This window comes from Opisthocomus hoazin, chromosome 6, assembly GCF_030867145.1.
Source record: "Opisthocomus hoazin isolate bOpiHoa1 chromosome 6, bOpiHoa1.hap1, whole genome shotgun sequence".
Taxonomy (NCBI): Eukaryota; Metazoa; Chordata; class Aves; order Opisthocomiformes; family Opisthocomidae; genus Opisthocomus; species Opisthocomus hoazin.
The window spans coordinates 14,667,782-14,686,396 of NC_134419.1; the positions used below are offsets into that span (position 1 = coordinate 14,667,782).

The 18,615-nt window shown below is 40.0% G+C and overlaps 1 protein-coding gene across 2 annotated transcripts in view; it reads right to left on the bottom strand.

Annotated features, from left to right (window-relative positions):
* The window catches only part of ADGRL4 (adhesion G protein-coupled receptor L4), a 76,641-nt gene extending 60,636 nt beyond the window's left edge, over nt 1–16,005 (bottom strand). Inside the window, exons 1-2 of one of the 2 annotated variants that reach the window (XM_009944902.2) lie at nt 15,821–16,005; nt 14,160–14,309 (exon numbers count right to left, since the gene is read on the bottom strand). In XM_009944902.2, the coding sequence (XP_009943204.2) occupies nt 14,160–14,309; nt 15,821–15,842 (172 nt within the window). In that variant the 5' untranslated portion in view covers nt 15,843–16,005. The remainder of the gene's footprint in view (nt 1–14,159; nt 14,310–15,820) is intronic. The other variant, XM_075424782.1, reaches the window with a different exon arrangement.
* Between the last annotated feature and the right edge of the window lie 2,610 nt (nt 16,006–18,615).

An 18,615-nucleotide genomic window follows, 5' to 3' on the forward strand; every position in this document is an offset into this window, starting at 1 on the left:
TGTCTGGCTCCAAGTACAAATCCTGAATGCTTGAAGATCTGATTTCAGACACTTAGCATGGTACAGAGCAGAGTCCTTCAATGACTGCTGTGAGAGATGAAATGAATCAGCCTTTTGAAATATCTATCACTGCCAGCGGCCACTATTTTTTCATATAAGTATCCCCAAAGAGAATACTAAGGGAGCAGGGTTAAAAATTTCCAGGAGGAGTTTACTTGCAGTAGTATCCAAGTAAATGTAAATTTTGGTTTAGTACAATGCTATTACTTGCATGACATAAAACAGTAGTGTGTGGATGCTTTATTTTTAAGGGAATGTTACATCTCATAAAATTCTTAGGACTGGCAAGGGAAAAATCCCTGGGCCTGAATCTCAATTGATGAAAACTGGTGTGGTTACTTTGAATTTAGAGAATGCCTTTCAAAGGTGATAAAAAGTAATTTCAATGGGTTCTATTATATTACAATTTTCTCTTTTGTCTCAAGAATTGAACATATCTTTTCTGTGGAAGATTTGCAGGGACTTTTCCTTCCACCGATTTTATACAGAAGTTAAACCCAAATTTGCTTTGATAAGTTATGTTGAGCTTGTTTCTGTCAGCCATCCAGCAGCATCTTTATGTCTGCACAGCATGGTGATTATCTCACAAGTTCACACTACTTTAATTCTGAACCATCGTATTTTCCATAGAGGCAACATCCTCAGTGCTAGTCTGAATGCTCTGAATGTTAAGTGTCTGGCTCTGGCTGGATTCTTTACATCTTCTGTCCATGAACATGTAGCACATGGCCCTTGATTACTACTTCTAAATTGATCTGTGTCTGCTATGAAAATATATTGCTTCATAAAAGTATTTCAGACTATCAGCTTCGAAATTAATGATTTTTCTCTCAATCTCTGACTTTGAGAGCTTACGGTACAGAATCATGCAGTCCAGCTACATGAATCAAATTGAAATCCATCCATCTGCAATTCAGATCCAAATTCTTTCAGTGCTGTTGGCTCATCTCTAGGTAAAGAGCAGCTGTTGTCCTGTTAAAGTGACTGTAAATAATTCTGACTTCAAGCTTGAAGAGTGAAATTCACCCTGCTTCACTAGGGACCACTTAATCCCCAGAATGTTCCTAGGTTTGGTCTTCAGCTGGTGGGAGCTGCATAACTCTGCCGTAATTGATAGAGCTGCGCTGCTTTACACGGGGTGAAGACCCGGCACTGGCAGAGCCTGCGGGCAGAAGCGGGGTGCTCCCTGCTAGGTCTGCAGCCAACAGGGCAGCATGCACTCGCGGAGCGTTGAGGGACGCAGAGTCACTATCCTGAGCCAGAAACCCTGGCTTGCCACGCTAATAGCACAGGGCACCTGCACTCATACTCCAGGTGAGGAGGTGAAAAAGGGTAGGGTTTCTTTCTCGTGCTGAGACCATCTCTCATTTTTCATGCCGAATGAGTCTGTTACTGTGCTTTTTTGAGGGTTACAGACATTCTGTAACACAAACAGTACCAAACCAGAGAAAGACTTGTTTACAGTAGGGATTCAATAAAGTGTCTAAAGGAAGAATTTTCCCATGAAAAGAGATGGCCCCTAACCAAGAAGGAAGGTACTTGTTGTTAAAGGAAATGTATCAGAATAGCAGATGAATCATGATGTGGTAGTACTATTTGAAAAGATGTTTTGAATGGAGCTGTCAGCAAGTATTTTAATAGCAAGTCTTCAATTTCTGCTTTATAGTGTTTTTAACCACTAAGAAGAAAACATAAGTAACAAGAAGGGATTTAGGAATTGTTTAGTGTTTGGCTGTTCAAAGAAAGAAAAAGAGCCCTCCACATGCATTGCAGCTAATGAAAATTGCCATTATGGGTTTTTTTACCTCCATTTGCGGATGTTAAACACTGTAATAATGCAAAGTCCTTATGATTTTCTAAATCTTCTCAATAAGGAGGATATTATCTACTTATTTAATTACCGAATCTCCGACAGCAAGGAGCTGCTGCCACCAGCAGCTCCAGCTCATTCACATAGTTCCCCTCCTTAATTAAAGGGTCTTTGCAGTTAAAAATAAAGTAATAAATCAATCAAAAGCACAAAATACCAACAGGTTATAGGGAAAAAAAAGCACTTCAGGGACAGATTTTCAATTGCTGAGCACCCACAACTGGGATTATTCTTCTGAAAAAACTCAATCCTCCTTTAGGCACCTAGGATAGAGCCAGACAGTTCAAAAGTGCTCAACAAATATTTCTTTAGAAAATCCACCCCTAACTGTGGCTTTGTGTCCTACAGCCATTGTGGCTTGCAAGTGTCAATCACAAGTCACCTCCCTGTCGGAGGAAAGTCATCAGCATCACCCCTTCTGCAGGAAGCTATAACAAAATACATTATTGTACTCATCCGTGCTCTTGCCATTGCCTACTGCAACAAGAACAGAGGCAGCAGGTGTATCAAGAGACTATTTTTACCACACTGCCAGTGCAAGCAGCAATAGCCCTACATTTGAATTTCTGCTGTAGCGCTCAAAACCAGGTGTCCCTATTGCAGCACAGACCTCTTAATAGTTTGAATATCAAGCTTGGACTTGAACGCTGCTGTCTGCATGGCATTGCTTGAGGGTAATGTGTTGTTGCCAGGTTAGAAGTTTTCTGAATGTTCATCAGTCTCAGGCCAAAACTTGAGTAATAATTCAAGAGCACTTTACAGCTAATAAAAGCTGCAATAGCTTTCTCTGAGAACAGCCCAGAAGCCTTTAAGCACACCCCCCCTCCAACAAGAAGCATTTGGTGGTATTAGCATACTACCTGTTTATTCAAGAGGATGTACAAAAAGTTCAGTTAACAGTTCTTTTCTCTGCAGCTGTGTAAATATTATCCCAGCCTCTCCTTGGGCATCCATCTAAGCCTCAGACCTCATGTGCAAAATGATACAAACAGAGCTCCACGTTCTGTAGCTCACTAGTGTGTCCTGACACACCTAGGACTGAATATCTAGTTTCTCCTGAGAGCAGTGATGCTGTATGATGCACCGCTGAAGTGACCTCACTTTTTGAAAGACAGCTTTACTAAGCATTTCCTAGGTTGGAGCTAAGTATGATGAAAGCTTTGTGGAATCAACGTAGCAAGATTTGCACGAGAACTCTAAAAAACCGGCCTAATTGCAGCTCTGCATCATTTACAGCTGTTACCCTGCATAGTTTCTATTTTGACTGGCCCAGCTTGTAACAGAGAGATAGAATCAGTTAACCATAAACACGAACAATGCTGCTATGTCGCTTGTACAGCCCTACCCATCTGGACATTAGGTCTGGGAACAGAGGGTCTAGTCTCTAGGTAACCATTAATGTTAAACAATAGTAGTGAAGGGGATTTTTAATAGAAATAGCATTACCTAAAAGTTGCAGGTGCATTTATAGTACCTATCTATTGTGTAAATTAACTGAAGCAGAGAGTCTTGCATCTCCATACAAAGGGATTAGTTTTTGATAGGGGCTGGAAGTCGCCTAGAACCAGTCAAGACGACCCCACTGTGTGGATGGGAGCCAGAAGAGAACTGAGTTTGCGCAGAAACTGTGATAAAGAGAATGAGCCTTCATCTTGAGACCCCCAACGACCACCACTAGGAGGCACTGCGCAAGCGCAGCTGGGAGGAGTCTATGGAAATGACTTATTGGAACTGATTTTAATATGGAAATTACATCTTGGAATTGATTTTAATATGAAAGGGATAGGCTATGCATATGTATAGGTGGACTGGGAAACCTAATGAATACGTATATTTTTGATCTATATAAACTGCACGGAAAAGGTATGAGGTATGCACGTTCGGTGGAATTATCCCCCGTGCATCCAGTGCTGCAATAAAGAATGCCTGCCTTTTAACACTACATTGGTGTTACGAGGTTTTATTCCCGGATATTCGGTGACAAGCTGAAAAGCTGTATTAAGTTTTAGAAACTTCTCATCTCTTCTTTCAAGTCAATACACTTTTGAAGGCTATTTGCCTTTCCTATTTTCTTTGTGGCAGTTAATGAGATGAAATTCTTTCTGTATGTACCAGATAACCCTGACACAATGGGACAGAAGTATTGATATTTTTGTATTGCACATTGGGTGGTATTTATAAATTGATGCATCCTTCATCATAGCTCTAAATAGTGAAACGTTTTGGATAGGTACAGAGGGCCCGAATCTGTTCACCAGAGTACCTCCAGCTTCAGCTGATCCACCTTCTGACTTCTTGCAGGCTGGTTTTGAAATGGTAGAGCTTCCTCAGGGTCAATGCTACCCACCAAAATGATTTCTTCAAGACAAAATATAAGGCAAAGCCTCCACTGTAACATGATTTTCCACTTACTCCTTTCCCACCACTACAAAGAAGTAATGCAAGGCTCAGAGCTCCTATTTAGGCCTGCGGAGCTTAGCTGAACTTCTCTTTCATTTCATGCAGACATCCTGAAGAGTTTCTCTGGTGTTTTTTTAGGGCCACTGATGTTACAGAGATCAGTGATGAAGACCTTCATGTAGTGCAGGGATCAATGTTGCAGTAACTCCTTGCACCCCATGAGACTCCTGACACAAACTGTGAGCCAGGGCTGTGCTGCCCTCAGCCCATTTGAATTTTGGGGATACTCAAAAACCTTTACAACATTGGGAGGGTTGTGAGGGTCACTGGACTCCCTCCCAAACTGGGACTGAACATGAGAAGATAGGGCAACGGTCGTGGGAATGGACCTGCAGCTCCTCTGCACGGATGGCGCAGGAGGGACGCAGTGGTCTCCTGGTGTAGGACAAATTCACCTTTCCCCTTAGGCTCGCTTTGGTAAATTTCTGGGAATGAAAACTGCAGTACCTCAGCCCAATTTCACATTATTTAAAACTGAGATTCAGACACTTTGCCACAAATAAATATTAAATATATAAACATGCAAGTCACCATCTATGCTTATGTTCTCCCTCACTGTAACTTACATAGATTGCCACCTATGTGCATAGCTTTCATTACAAATAAAACATAAAAGCCAGTGCATATCCTGAAGAGCTATTTTTCTTTATTGCAACACCATTACATGAAGCCTACTAACATAAACAAAGATTTGACTCGGCTGTTTTTGAACAAATAACCATTTATTGTCAAGGCCTTTCAGGAGCTTTCATTTTCCTTTTTGAAAAACATGATCCTGTGCCAACCTAGCAAATGTGTAACATTAAGTAATAAGCAAAATAATGGGACACTCTGCCACACCAGTTTATAGACAACTTTCTAAGCTAAGACAGAAACCCGGTTAAATAAAGCAGACATATTAAATCAAAACCCCACCAGCAGAGTCCCTTGGGGCATAGTTGCTGTTCCTAAATGCTACAACTGGCCTTTCAGGTGGAAGGATGCACAGGAACAACAGTCCAAGGGCAGAGCAGCCCCTGGGCTGCTCTCTCCTCTCCACCGCTGAAACAGCACATAGGACAGCAAAACCAGAGAGCCTTTGCTCTGCATCATCTCCTGGCACAGCAGCAGAGAGCACAGGACAGAGCTGTCTCAGCCCTGAATGAGCAGCCATGCTCGCGGCGGGTGGATGAAGAGAGAAGCCCCCGCGACCCTGCTCTGCAGACCTGTCCGCTCCCTCCGTTTGCTGCATGGCAGCAGGTGAAGCTCCGGCCCCTGGTGCTTGTTGAATGTTAATTCCACCAGAAGTCTCGATTTTGAAGTTATTGTGAATCTCTTACACTTAGCCCAAAGTAATCACACAACAACCTATCCATTAGACAATGAACCGAGATTATTCAGCTTCCTTGTACCACAGGGAAACAGCGGCTTCCTTCCTGCCAGTGATTGTGGTTGTGATTAACTGCACAGTTCAAGGTGAAAGAAGAATGCCGTTCCAGGCATATATGGCTTCCTTTAACCTCAGCAAAACACAGTGCCAGATATTTCAATTAGTGTGTACCAAGGTCACAAAATCAATTTCTTATCGCCGAAAAACACACTTACTGTAAATTTCATTTTCAAGCCATAATCTCTAAATAAAATCTGTGTACCTAAAAAATATACAGTTCAAAATTGCAGTCCTTCAGCCCCCTCCTCCTCCTGCAGCCAAGCCATGTTTTCACAAGCATCACCTGGCTTTGTGCTCTGTATTTAGAGCACAATGTTTGGTTAGATTCTACTCTTCTTGGAGAACGTCATTATCTCTTTCTTTGGCAAATAGAGGCACAAAGTGTCAATTACCTTCTTAAACTCTTTCATAAACACTGGGCTGAGTGGGGTTTGATAGTCTGTCTGCCAACAGCTCAGTCGGCAATTGTTCACAGTCATACACAGAAAAAATGTGCACCAGCATATCATCCTAGATAAATTACACATTTCAGATGAGGTTACAGACAACTTCACCACTGCTGGACAGTTTATTATGAAAGAGGAAAACAAACCAACAAAAAAAGCAAAAACAATCCCAAATAGAACACTTTTCTACTATTGAACTGTAGAAGTTATTGAACAGAGTCAAAATTAAAATCAGTATGCCAGACTGTGGAATGTTACATGGATATCAATGTAGATGCACAGAAATGACATCACCATTTCGTATGCATGTAATTCATTATGACACTTTCCTTGTTACACGGGTAACAGTAACTTCATAGCCCCAAAGGCAGTTGCAGAATTGGATAGCTGTAGCAGGCTCTACTGTGTGCAGATCTAGGTACAGATGATGTCTCAAGGAAGTGGAATTTTTGGAAGCAATTTCTTTCCAGTAAATCCTGGTCTTTCCTTAACAAAAGCTGATTTCAAATATAAAAACACAGAACGAGTAAACTGACAATTCCGAGACTGCTTTAAAATTTTTTTCATAGAAAAGTTTGGTTTTTCTTCACATACCTACTTCTCCATAGGTCCCTATGTACACAATTGTGTACATTTAATATACGTGTATGAGTATATGTATTCTGCAAGTATCTTCCATCCTTTTTCTTCAAACCAGCAAGTGAGCAGACTGTATTGTTACCATTGGACCTTTTGGGACTGCTTCACATGCCAGAGATGCAGGAAGTGAATCACGTCTCTGGCAGACACAAAGTAGGCAGACTCTGAGATAATAAGTTCGAAGCTCCTTAAATGAATTTTCCCACATCCTCTAAACATGTAACATATTGATTGATTCTTAGGATCATAAAGCAGGATAAAAAGAGTATTTTCTAAAAAAAGGAAATCATCATTATTTGGCAAAGGCTGAAACACATTTTGAATTAAACAAATAAGAAACCATCCATGTGCAGCTGATCAGCCTGAAAGTTTGGGTACATTTTTGGGAGACATAACTGACTCTTTTCTACCACACAATCTACACACATTTTTAAAACTCTTTTTAGATGGGAACAGGACTAATTTAAAAGAGAGATTAGATATGGTTAAAGATGTAACAAGAGGAAGTTTTCTTTCTTCCTGGCCATTTAAAAAAATTCATTATAGTATGTTAGTCATGCTCAAAGTACCGTTTCAAGAAAAAGTAAACAAAAACATGGAATATAAGATACAGCTACCCTTTCCTCCCCACCCCCCCCAAATTCTGAATGTTATGAGGCTATCATGGGCTTGGTCCAAGGCTTATTAAAATTATGGTCAATCTTATGAATTATTATAGTGGGCTGTATCTCTGGCCCAGGTGAACGTTTTTTTGGCAGTAGGAAGGAGAGCTAACCCTCTGAAGATTTCTCTCTATCTCATTCAAGTGAGAAACTGGGAAGGATTTTTTCATATGAGTGAGAATACTGGATTTGGCACTTTGAATGCATAAAATGCTTCAAGTAAAAATTTTATGGACTCAGCCATTTACAGAGGTAAGACAACTGGAGTAAGACACCCTCCACTGTGCCTTATTCAGCAGGCTCGTATTATTACTTCAAACATCCTGCCCTGCTTTTCATCTGACCAATGTTCTCATGCATCACCAGGCACTGTCATAACACACTCCCCCCTTTCAAATTCCCGACCTACTCTTAAAAGCTTCAACTGAGATATAATTTCAATAGAAGCTAGTTACAATAAGCAATTTCAGTTATAAAAAGTGAACTCTAAAAAAAACTCTACAAAAACACTGTTTTGACTAACAATGTTAGCCAAGGGTATGACTATTTTGAGGAACATAAACATAGCTCCATCCTTTGCAACTGGAAGGCAACCATGCAACAGCTGGTTAGTCCCCAGCAGTCTACATATATCACAGCCATCAAACTCTTCCCAAATTCACAGGAAAGTGTAACATCTTGCAAGTGTAAAGGGAGAAGCCATACATAAAGCCATAGGTCCCCAAATAGCCAGGAACCTGCTGCGTTAACCTGTACATTAACACCCACACTTTCTCACAAAAGTGGACCATCATGCACCGGAATATCAAAAAACCCTGGCTAATTTGTGCAGACTTTTCAATTCCATGATCTGCCTACAGTTTTAATCTGGAACATCTGATCAAGGTACCTCCACCAGGTAACATAGCACAGCTCAACATTCAATCTCTGCACATCAGGAAAAGATAAAAAAAATTCAGCTACGTTATGACCAATGAAGACATGGACGGGAAGCCAGACACCTAATCCTGGTGTAGGACTTCTAAATTTGAAGACGACTCCTGCCTTTTCACACAGCCTATGCTCTGGTTTTACCCTGGAACTGTGTAAAAGCTCGGGCAGAATCTGGAGGTAAAGCAGCAGAGATTGTGAGACACAGGAGGAGGAGGGAAAAGGAAAAAGGGTAAGGAAGAGTGAGAGACCAGCCCAGAGGCTATCAGGAGCATGTTAAAAGGTCTGGGAATCGGTGGTCTGCTTTGGTCTCCTGCGTAGCACATCCCAAGTTTTCCAAGCTGTCACTCACTGTGTTGAGCCCTGTTATTTGTGTTTGGCTAAGGCATATCTTTCTCCTGCTGTGCTATGCTAGAGCAGCTGCAGTTTGCCTTTTTATAGCTTGTGGTAACTGATGTTAGCAGTGAAATGAATTTAGGAAGTGTGTGGATTGCATCTTCCATATCAGTGATTTCAGACTATTAAATAAACACAGAAGTGACATCCAGTGATGTATGCCTGCTGGTAACAAAAAAAAAAAAAAATTCTTCTGTGGTGAACCAGCATTTGGATTAGATCATTTTCTATTGAGGAACACTTCTGGGTAGAATGAAATGATTACACACTGTGGTTTTACATGGTCATGTTAATTTGAAAAGTAAAAATTCCCTCAAAGATATACACCAATTGGGTGCTGCAGAATGGCAATGGTGACACCAGTGAATCAAAACAAGATCAGTGACTGCAACAAAAGTCTGTGGTGGGACAAAGCAATATCACCTTAGAGAAAGAAGCTGATGTCTCACAGGAAAGCTCCTTTTTATGGCTGGCAAAAGCCAGAGAGTTTGTTGTATGACCCTCAGTAAAACAAGAAAATATGTTTATGTTCCGATATTGCGTAGGCTTTCAGTTTGATTCAGCTGAGTTTACACAAATTGCCCAGTGTTCTAACAGTGATTCTGTATTTTGATGAAAAATACCAATTTGCACTGATGTATCTTTTGCCTCTGGAAAATGATAAAACATCCTACACTGCACTTCAGAAGGAGAGTTAGTGCCTTAATTCAGTACAAAGTTTCCCTGACAGCCTAAGTCCCTGCTCACTATTTCTGGAAGCACTGTAACTCTTTTACAAGACTGATTAATTTTGCAGTATAATTTTCAAGTGACATTTCAAGGGAATATTGTGCAGGGATATCTGAGAGGGATATTGTGTTCAGACTTTTCCTGCTTGCCTGCCTACCCTCCTGGAACAAACAACACCGCTTCATTTTCCTTCCGTATTTTGCAAAGTTAAAGTAAACACTGTGATCACACTGTTTACTTTAATTTCCTGCAGTGTGCCAGCAAAGCAGCAAATTGGCAGTCAGCAATCAAGAAGCAGCCAGTATTGAAACAGCAGAGCTGCTTAGGAAGCATCGATGATGCCAACTTATTTTTCCCTCAGTTTTAAAAATAAAATATTGGCTTCTATGAAGTTTTACTTCCATCCCAATCTTCTCTAAAGGATCTTAAATGTTGTTTGTTTCCTTTAATTTTCTTTTGGAAGAAAGCTGGGATTATGAGCAACACCTAACTTATACAGCCGACTCTTTTTATATAAAGAAATGGATTTACAAAAGTGGCAAATATATGCCATTTATCTGTAAAAAATCCATGGCATTTTTGCACAAGAGGAAGTCTATAAATCTATAAATCAGTCTTATCTGGACATATTTTTATTTTTATGCCAAGAGCGCTAGCTGTGCTACTTCAATTAAGTGTATGATAATGTGAAGCTAAAGCCTCATGTATTACATTCAGAATACACATCTGTCCAAGAACAGAGTCCTAAAAGGCAAACAGTTATATTTTCAGAGGCCATTCACTCATCTTATACTACATAAAGCAAGGAATATAAATACAAAAGAAGTAAGAAAAATGGGATGGTATTTTGCACCTCAGAGGCATAAAGCTTGACAAGGTGACTCATTTATGGCTTTCTGGAAGATACTGTACAGAAAGAATTTATTGCTATGTAACTTAAAATTCTAATATCTAAAAGAGGCCAGATCCTACAATCAGTTATTCTCCTGACTATGTGAATTCCTGCACATATTCTTACTGAAGACAATGAGATTATGAAGAGGATTAGCTTTTTGTTAGACTGGCCAAAGTATGCCTTCAGAAAGTCCAAAACATGACCTAATTTGAAGTGGTTGAAATCTTGTGGGAAAGATTTTAAGAGGATAATTATTTTGGGAGCCATGACTTTGACACCAGGAAATTAAATTCATATCTATATGTCTTTATCTATACACAGCAAATCCAATAATCTTGAGCTCTCTGCAGTCACTTAGCCAGCTGGCAAAGGGAGCAAAGTAAAAACTAACAAACCCCATTCCTAAGGTGTACTGACATCAGTGATTCATGATTCATCAATAATGGTGATAGAAAATAAAAGTAACAGGGCATTATTGCTTTTTGCAGCACAGTAAACTCAAGGGAAAATGTCTAAGTGTATCACATTGAAAAGACAGAACTAGCAAAGAAATAACTTTTACAAGTATTTAAGAGGTGTTACAAGCAAGTGAAAGTAGAGAAACAAATGTAAACCTTTTAAATACAGTGAGAGTGTGCCTATAAATGAAAATGAGACAGTTTTCCAGCTATACAAGCTTAAGAGGACTAACATGAAAACTAGCATTTTTGTTCAACACTTTTACAAGGAGAAAGAATTTGAATTGCTTGATCCAGAATAAACCCTCAAAACAACCACTGTTCTTATTTGTCTACCAGGAGACGCACAATGAAGAACTTGGTTCTGCACTATGCAAAACTATTAATGTTGTTGACGGTAATTATGACTCTTATGACCTATTTAAATAACTAAAAGGGCAAATATGCAAGCACAATGTACCATATATAATCTTTAGAAAATGCTTGTATTAGCACATAACTGACGATCTCCTTTGAAGGTGACTGGACTATCATTGTAAAAAGGGTAAGATTATTAACTGAAGCTATCTCTAGAACAGCAGATACACCTGCCGCTTTCACCACACAGAACAGCAAGATCTAACACGTCATTAAACAACTGAGGCTTTACTTCATGTTTTTGTAGCTTTAAACTATTTATGTTACAGTTTAGCCTGTATTCCTAATCCATTTTAAAGGCTACCCAATTAAAATTCAGGTTACTTGTTCATGCTATTAGAGGACTACTGCACAATATTAATAACGCACTGTGTAACTTGCTGCCCTAGAGAAACTTCGTCTCTCTTTCAGGGGCAACAGTCACACAGTTCTGATACAAGTTTTGCTGCTTGGCTGGAGGGTAAGTGACTTTGGTGGTTGTTAAGGTATTTTACCAGAGAAAACGCTGGTCCCCTGACATGAGACTTTCTTCAAACCATTGCCACTTAACTGCAAAGCACCACAAATGCATCTAGTAGCCAGTTTGCCCAAACTGACATTGGATATTTTATTTTAGATACTGAGTTTCCAAGCATTTAGTATAACTCTTAATGAACAATCAATTCACAAGATTGGTGATTGTACATTTCACTGTACTGAATTTTCTTTAGATGAAGAATAAATGTTTTTATGAATTTTGAATGTAGGTTTCCCTAAGAAAATACAGGAGAAAAAGAAAGTGAGAAAAAGACACTGTATGAGAAAAAAGAATGTGGAAGGTAAGATAAATCCATCCTCACACAAATGGATTTAATAATGTCATAATGGATATATATATAATGGGTGGATTTAAGAACATCAGTAATGTCAGTGAAGAACAACAGATATCTTTACTCTAAATTTAATTGATGATTCATAATCACAACTTTCTAGAAAAGTTCAGACAATGTAGTGGACACCAGATCATGGTAGATAAGTAAATGCTGGTTTGATTTGTTCCAGGTAGTACTGCTAAAAATTGACTTGTTTTTCTTCTTTCTCTGCATTATCCAAAAGCGCAGGGCCTTGACTCTGCAAACTTAATGTGCACTTATCTTTCAAATCAACCAGCTTACTCATGGTAGTAAAATTGAATTAGTGCAAATACAATACTAGTGTAGTGAAGGCCATTTCTTCTTGTTTTCATTTGAGCAGCTCAATAGACAAATAATGATTGACCTGTATTTATGGCAAGGTTAGAATTAAATTCAAGAAATATGTTTAGTGACTACATGACACATGATGCAAAGAAGAGGATGAGAGAACAGTGTTTGTTCAGGCTTAAGAAGAGAAGGCAAAGAGGAAATCATATTGCTATCTACAGCTACCTAATGGGAGGTCACAGGGGTTTATAGAGGAGATTAAGCTAAACTATTATTAGAAATGTACAGCAGTAAGTGCACATGAAAGGCAGAAGTTACAAGCTGCATCAAGAGAAACCACAACTAGATATCAGAAAAAAGTTTTCAAAATTCTGATAGACACTGGAACAGGGGCCCACATAGGAGTGCAGTCTTCACCCTTGGAGATACTCAAAACTCAGCTGGACAAAGCCCTGTCCAACCTTCTTTAAGCTGGACCTGCTCCAAGTGCGGAACTGGATCAGACGACCTCCAGACGTCTCTTCAAAACTGAGTTATATTACAATTTTTGTGATTCCTTATTGTTTATTGTTTTAGCCAGGCATATACCATTCTGTGATTCTGTGATTCTGTGTTTTCTTTCAAAGCATTCCCAGCTTATGAAAAGGTAAGTAGCTTTCTTAGGAGAAAGTTCTTTGCATTCTAAGTTTTCCTAAAAGAAGAACACTTCCAAGTACACAGTGGCAAATGAGCTATAAAAATCCAAACTAAAGGTGGGCCACTTACCTATGCTTATACCAAACCAAAGTGCCTCTGTTAATGCTAAATTTCCCAAGATGCAAGAAACACAAGAACTGACCAAATGGATTGTTAATATGCATAACTATTTCTCAGGACACTGAACACTGACAAGATTCATATGAATTTCAGCCCGCCTGCAGCTAGCCATAGCTATATCTGACAGTAGAAATAAGTACTAGAGCTATTCATAGTGGAGGACGTCTCAGAAATGAAGGCAGGGAAAATATCCTTTCTTTTGTATGGAAGATAGAGGCATCCAGAGGCAGACTCCTCCATAGGGTTTCTGGCATTTTTCCCTTGCAAGCAGCTGTAGTGAAAAAATTAACTTTGGCCTCACATGTGGGCATGTCTCTGCGGCGCACATACCTCCCTCAGCCTGCTAGAGTAGCCCAGGAGCTGCATTATTTGATCATGATCAGCTGCTGGGCAGATTAGCTTAGCACGATGTGTATGTGGATGAGATGTGAGGGCTGTAGAGTAGCAGTCATGCCAGCTCCAAAATTCAGAAGTCCTGAGTCACAAGGGAAATTGCTGAAGCTAAATCAGAGAAGATACATCAGCATCTGTCATGGAAAAGGAAAGCTGGAAAACAGGTCATACTCAACTAAGGTGCACAGTATGCTATATTAAAATAGTAGGCTGAGAGTAAGTTGCAGAATTTCTCAGAAACTGCTAAAATTTTTGGCTTTGAGAAGATGTTAGTGTAAGATGTTGTGACATGAAGTTTAACCCTTGAACTAATGGTCTCTTCAGTAAGTTTTTCAAGCAAGCACAAACCAGAAATGCATACAGGTAAAATCTGTTTACCGTAACAGAATGTTATGCCATTTCCTGTATATCCTTGGGAGCAATAGCAGCCTGTTGTCCCACCCTGAACTTCACACCTGGCGTCTTTATGGCATGTCATGTTGCAGCTTGCAGAAGTGCAGCCATAGTCCAGCAGACTGGAAATCAGAACTGGAACAAAGGAAAATCAGAATCGTCTCTTTATCTAAAAATTTCATTCCGAGCTCTAAAACCAGATCTGGGCAAAAGGTATTCACAAAACTGGTGTATTCCAGTGAACTTCATATCATCAGACTCAGCTATATTTCAGGATGGGGCAAGGGCCACCAACTACAGGGACTTCTTTGATAAAACTACCCAGGGGCTAGAAAGAGCAGACACTGTAGATAGAGAACTTGTGTATGTACTCAACTAGTACAAAATTGGTAAACAACGTAGAAATTACTCCGTGATCTGGGGAAAACTTTTGAAAGGCTTTCAGAGCTCTCTAGTACTTTCCATTAAAGCACAGACATTTATTTGCACTCTGGATTATGTATTGAGTGTAATCTACACTACCCTACAGATATCAAGTAAAAAATACCAGAGGGTTCCCCTGATCAGAATTCTCATTTTTATAAGCACTTCCATACTTTTGTAGCTAACACATATGCATGGTCTAAGAGATTAAAATGACATGTCACAATATTTACAGCATTATGACATTAGGGTTTAAAAACTTCTCCAAATTATTTAAAGTTAATATCTTGAAATACTGTTTCCATGTTCTAAAAGTATTGTCTTTTTTTTTACATCCACTGGATGATTTCTAAAGGAAATAACTACTTTCCTATTGTATGAATGTGTATGGTTCGAAACACAAAGAAAAAAAGGAATCTCTCCCTTAGAAAAAACTAACAGCTCACTGAATTATCATACGTACCCTGTAATTGGTTAGAAATGAGGCAGTTAATTCAGACAGGAAAGTAAGTTTTTTACTTTGTACTTTATAAATTGTTAGCAGGACACAATAAAAGTTGCAGAACACAAAGACCCTTTTGGATGATGTCTTCCCCTGCAGTTCTGCTTTTCCCTACCCAAATATTATTCTGGATATTTGCTAGCCTAGTGTTACAATTACAGGTTTCATTGCTTCAGGAAATCTCACCGAGGCGTTGTTTTCTTGGACGAATTAAAATTTCATGAAAAATGTAAAAGACTAAAAATTACACACATTTTTTTAACAATTATATATAATCCAAATCAATTTATGTATCAACAAGGTTCATCTTTTCCCTCTGTTTTTGAGAGAGGAGACCGTCTTCCAGAGATTAAAACAGAAACCTGTGGGATTTGGTTGCCGTTTTACTGTTCTTAACATGTGACATCTTAAAATCTCCCAAGCAGATGGAGAGAGAGAAAAAACACAAAAATCCAAACCCAGGGAAACCCACAATGTTTCTGGTTTTTACAGAACAAAACCCACAGTGAGATAAAGACTGGCATTTGTGGGATTTGGTTTTGGGATCATCCTAACCATGCAATTAACGAATCCGGTAGCAGCACTGATCAAAGCTATGGGGACTTTTAGTCCCATACACCCAGCAGATTTTCCACTATCTCCAACAAATTCGTTTCTCCCTGCCAGACCCCACTCCCTTCCCACCTGCCACACATTCCCCAGGGAAGGAGATTTCACCTACCTAGGAATGGAAGCAGTTTCATTGGTGATGCTGTTGCTGTACAGTGCCTGGTGCAGAGTGCCTGTGTCGCAGAAAAAATTCCCTTCCTTAAAATGTATGACCATGTGCCAAATACGCACACATGCCTATCAGGAAAGCTACGTCCTGGTGCAGGCGCTGCCCTGACACTGCCCTTTGTCCTGAGCTTCGCGTTTCCAAAAGCTCCTGAGACTCACAGGCACGACAGGAAGGGTCACGAGGGGCTGAGGACCTGGCCTTTTGGCAAGTAGGGAATAAATGGGAAGGAAATAAATTGGAAAACAGAGAAGCAGGAGCCTGGGTCTTGCAGTGGATACCAAAGAAGATTCAGAGGTGAGTGGGTTAGAGGAACATGGGTTAAAAGGAGCTGCCTGGGAGAGTGCCTGGGGCAGTGGAAGGATGAAGATTCAAGGGGTGAGCTGCAGCCTGCTGGTAGAAGGATTAAAGAGCAGCAGAAGGATGGTGGAGCGGATCAGGAAGGGTGAGGAAGTCGTGGAGGAGATTAGTAACTAGTTCACCATTTACAATCTCAGAGGTAATGGTCTACATGCTTCCTTCCACCTTTTCCCGGTGAGCTGAGTACACATGAACCCCAAGACCCATTTTTTTGGAGATAGTCTTGGCTGACGGCTATTGTTTTTCCTGCTGCTTTCTTTGGTTTTGAGATAGATCCTTACTGCAGCCAAGCAATTTTGCTTTAAGGCTAATTGCATGTGAGGAGGTGCAGGAAATCCACTGAACTCTGCTTTGTGAGGAAAACAAAGATATATAGGCAGGGAGGAAAGAGGCAGGAAAACAACTGTAAGGTCAGGAATACCAGGAGCCGAAGGAGCGGAAATTTCTACAGTTCGTGGGACTGAAACAGGGTGTTGTGTAATAGGACATAGTCAATACAGCCAATTTGGTAAAGCATTTGGCATCTCTTTGTGTTAAACGTGAGAGCAGTTCTGTCCTCATTATGGCATCCTAATCGATGAGACTTCAGCGTGTACTTATATTATGCATGGACCTGGTAATATTTTCTCTAAGCTTGTTACGGATGATGTGCATACTGTCATTTCCCAGCTTCCTGGAGATGACAACTCATACACTGAGGCATTGTAAAACTGAAGCATTTATGTCTGCCTGTCTTTACACATGGAAACATAGGGACATGCACAAACAGGCATGCTGCTGGAAGAACTGAGAATATCTCTAAAATAAATACAACAGACATACGGCTGTGGAATGTCATTGAGACAAAATATCTGATGCCTGACTAGAAAGTTTTGAAGTTGGGACTTTGGTATGGAACTGATGGGAAGGCATCAGCTTGCTTTTAGGAACTATCTGTGGATGTGGCAACATTTTTTCTAAACCTGTTAGGAACTAATTGCTCACCATCATTTTCCAGCTTCATGGTCTGCTGGCTGGAGTTCCACTGGTTAAACTCTGATCAGGTCAGGGAGGTGTGAGACGTGTAGAAATAGCACGTAGGTGTCTGGTTGGCACAAAGCACTTCTACAGCACCTTGGCAAAGAGAGAGGAAGCTCCAGTAACCGGATGTTAATTTTCAATGAAACGCAAAATAATGAACAAAAGGTGCAGGTGTAGGAAGACTGTTTTTCTCCTGTTTGATATTGTGAGGGGGGGGCAGAACTTAAAGAGGAAGAGAGGAAGAGACTAGGAGTTAGTTTGTTTTGTTAAGTTTTCCCATAATCTAATGCATGGAGACACAGAGGAACAGAAAGTCAAATGAACTAAGGAGAGCTTTGATCCGCACGTCCTGTCCTTCATGCTGACGTGCTGTATCATAGGCTTGGCTTGTCTGTACTAACTTACAGATCCTGCTGCTGAATTTCAGCTGACTACTAAGGACTTGGTTTGGAAATCCTATAATGCAGGAATTATATCTTATTGCCCTGTGTCTCTTTACTCCCCAAAATCAAGCTAAGAGATGTTTAATAGTAAGCAGGCGGAGAAAGCAAGAAGTCACAATGTAAAATTCAGGTCTTAGGAGATGGAAACATATTTTTTAAAAAGTCAGAGATGCATGTTTCAGTTTCATCTAGACATCAGCTTTCTGCAAGGGGTGTTTGGATAGACTGGTCGGAAAGCAATTTCATGAAACAGCAATTGTAAATTTCTATAAAAACTTTAATTCCTTTTCTGATTCAAGGCCTAAGGACACGGGAGAAATTGTGCTTGACTCAGAAAAAACTCAAAATCTCAATATAAGAAGACAAATACCTCCTTTTCGTTTTGCTAGAAAAGCAAGATACCTTGTTTTTTAGTAGTCAATGGTTCAAACCTATTAAGAGGACTATGCCAATCTGATCAGGATACCTTCCATCTAGAATGGTATAGCTGAACTACTCCTCTCACAGGTATAGTGGACAACTTCAAAGGCGGTGCGTAGGTCTAATTGGCAAACGGTTTACATTGTGACCGGCAATGGGTAAGGAGGGAGCACGTAAAGAAGAAAGATGTGGAAGAACAGAGCAAGGACAGGAGAAGGAAGGTTAGGTCAAGAGGAATTCTGGGTGATAAAAGGAGCTTCGATCAGATTTAGAAGGCAATAGGGAGACAGTGAAGAAGAGGGATTTAGGAATATCTTAATGAGATCTCAATACTGGGAGCAGTGGATTACTTTTGCATTAGACTACTATAAAAACTGGCTAATATGAGTGTCAGTTAGAGGCTGAGGACAGCAAGGTCGCAGTACGCATGGATGTGGAGAAGGATGGACTTGACAAACATTTTATGGGGAGAATGAAGAGGAAAGGGGAGATTTCAGA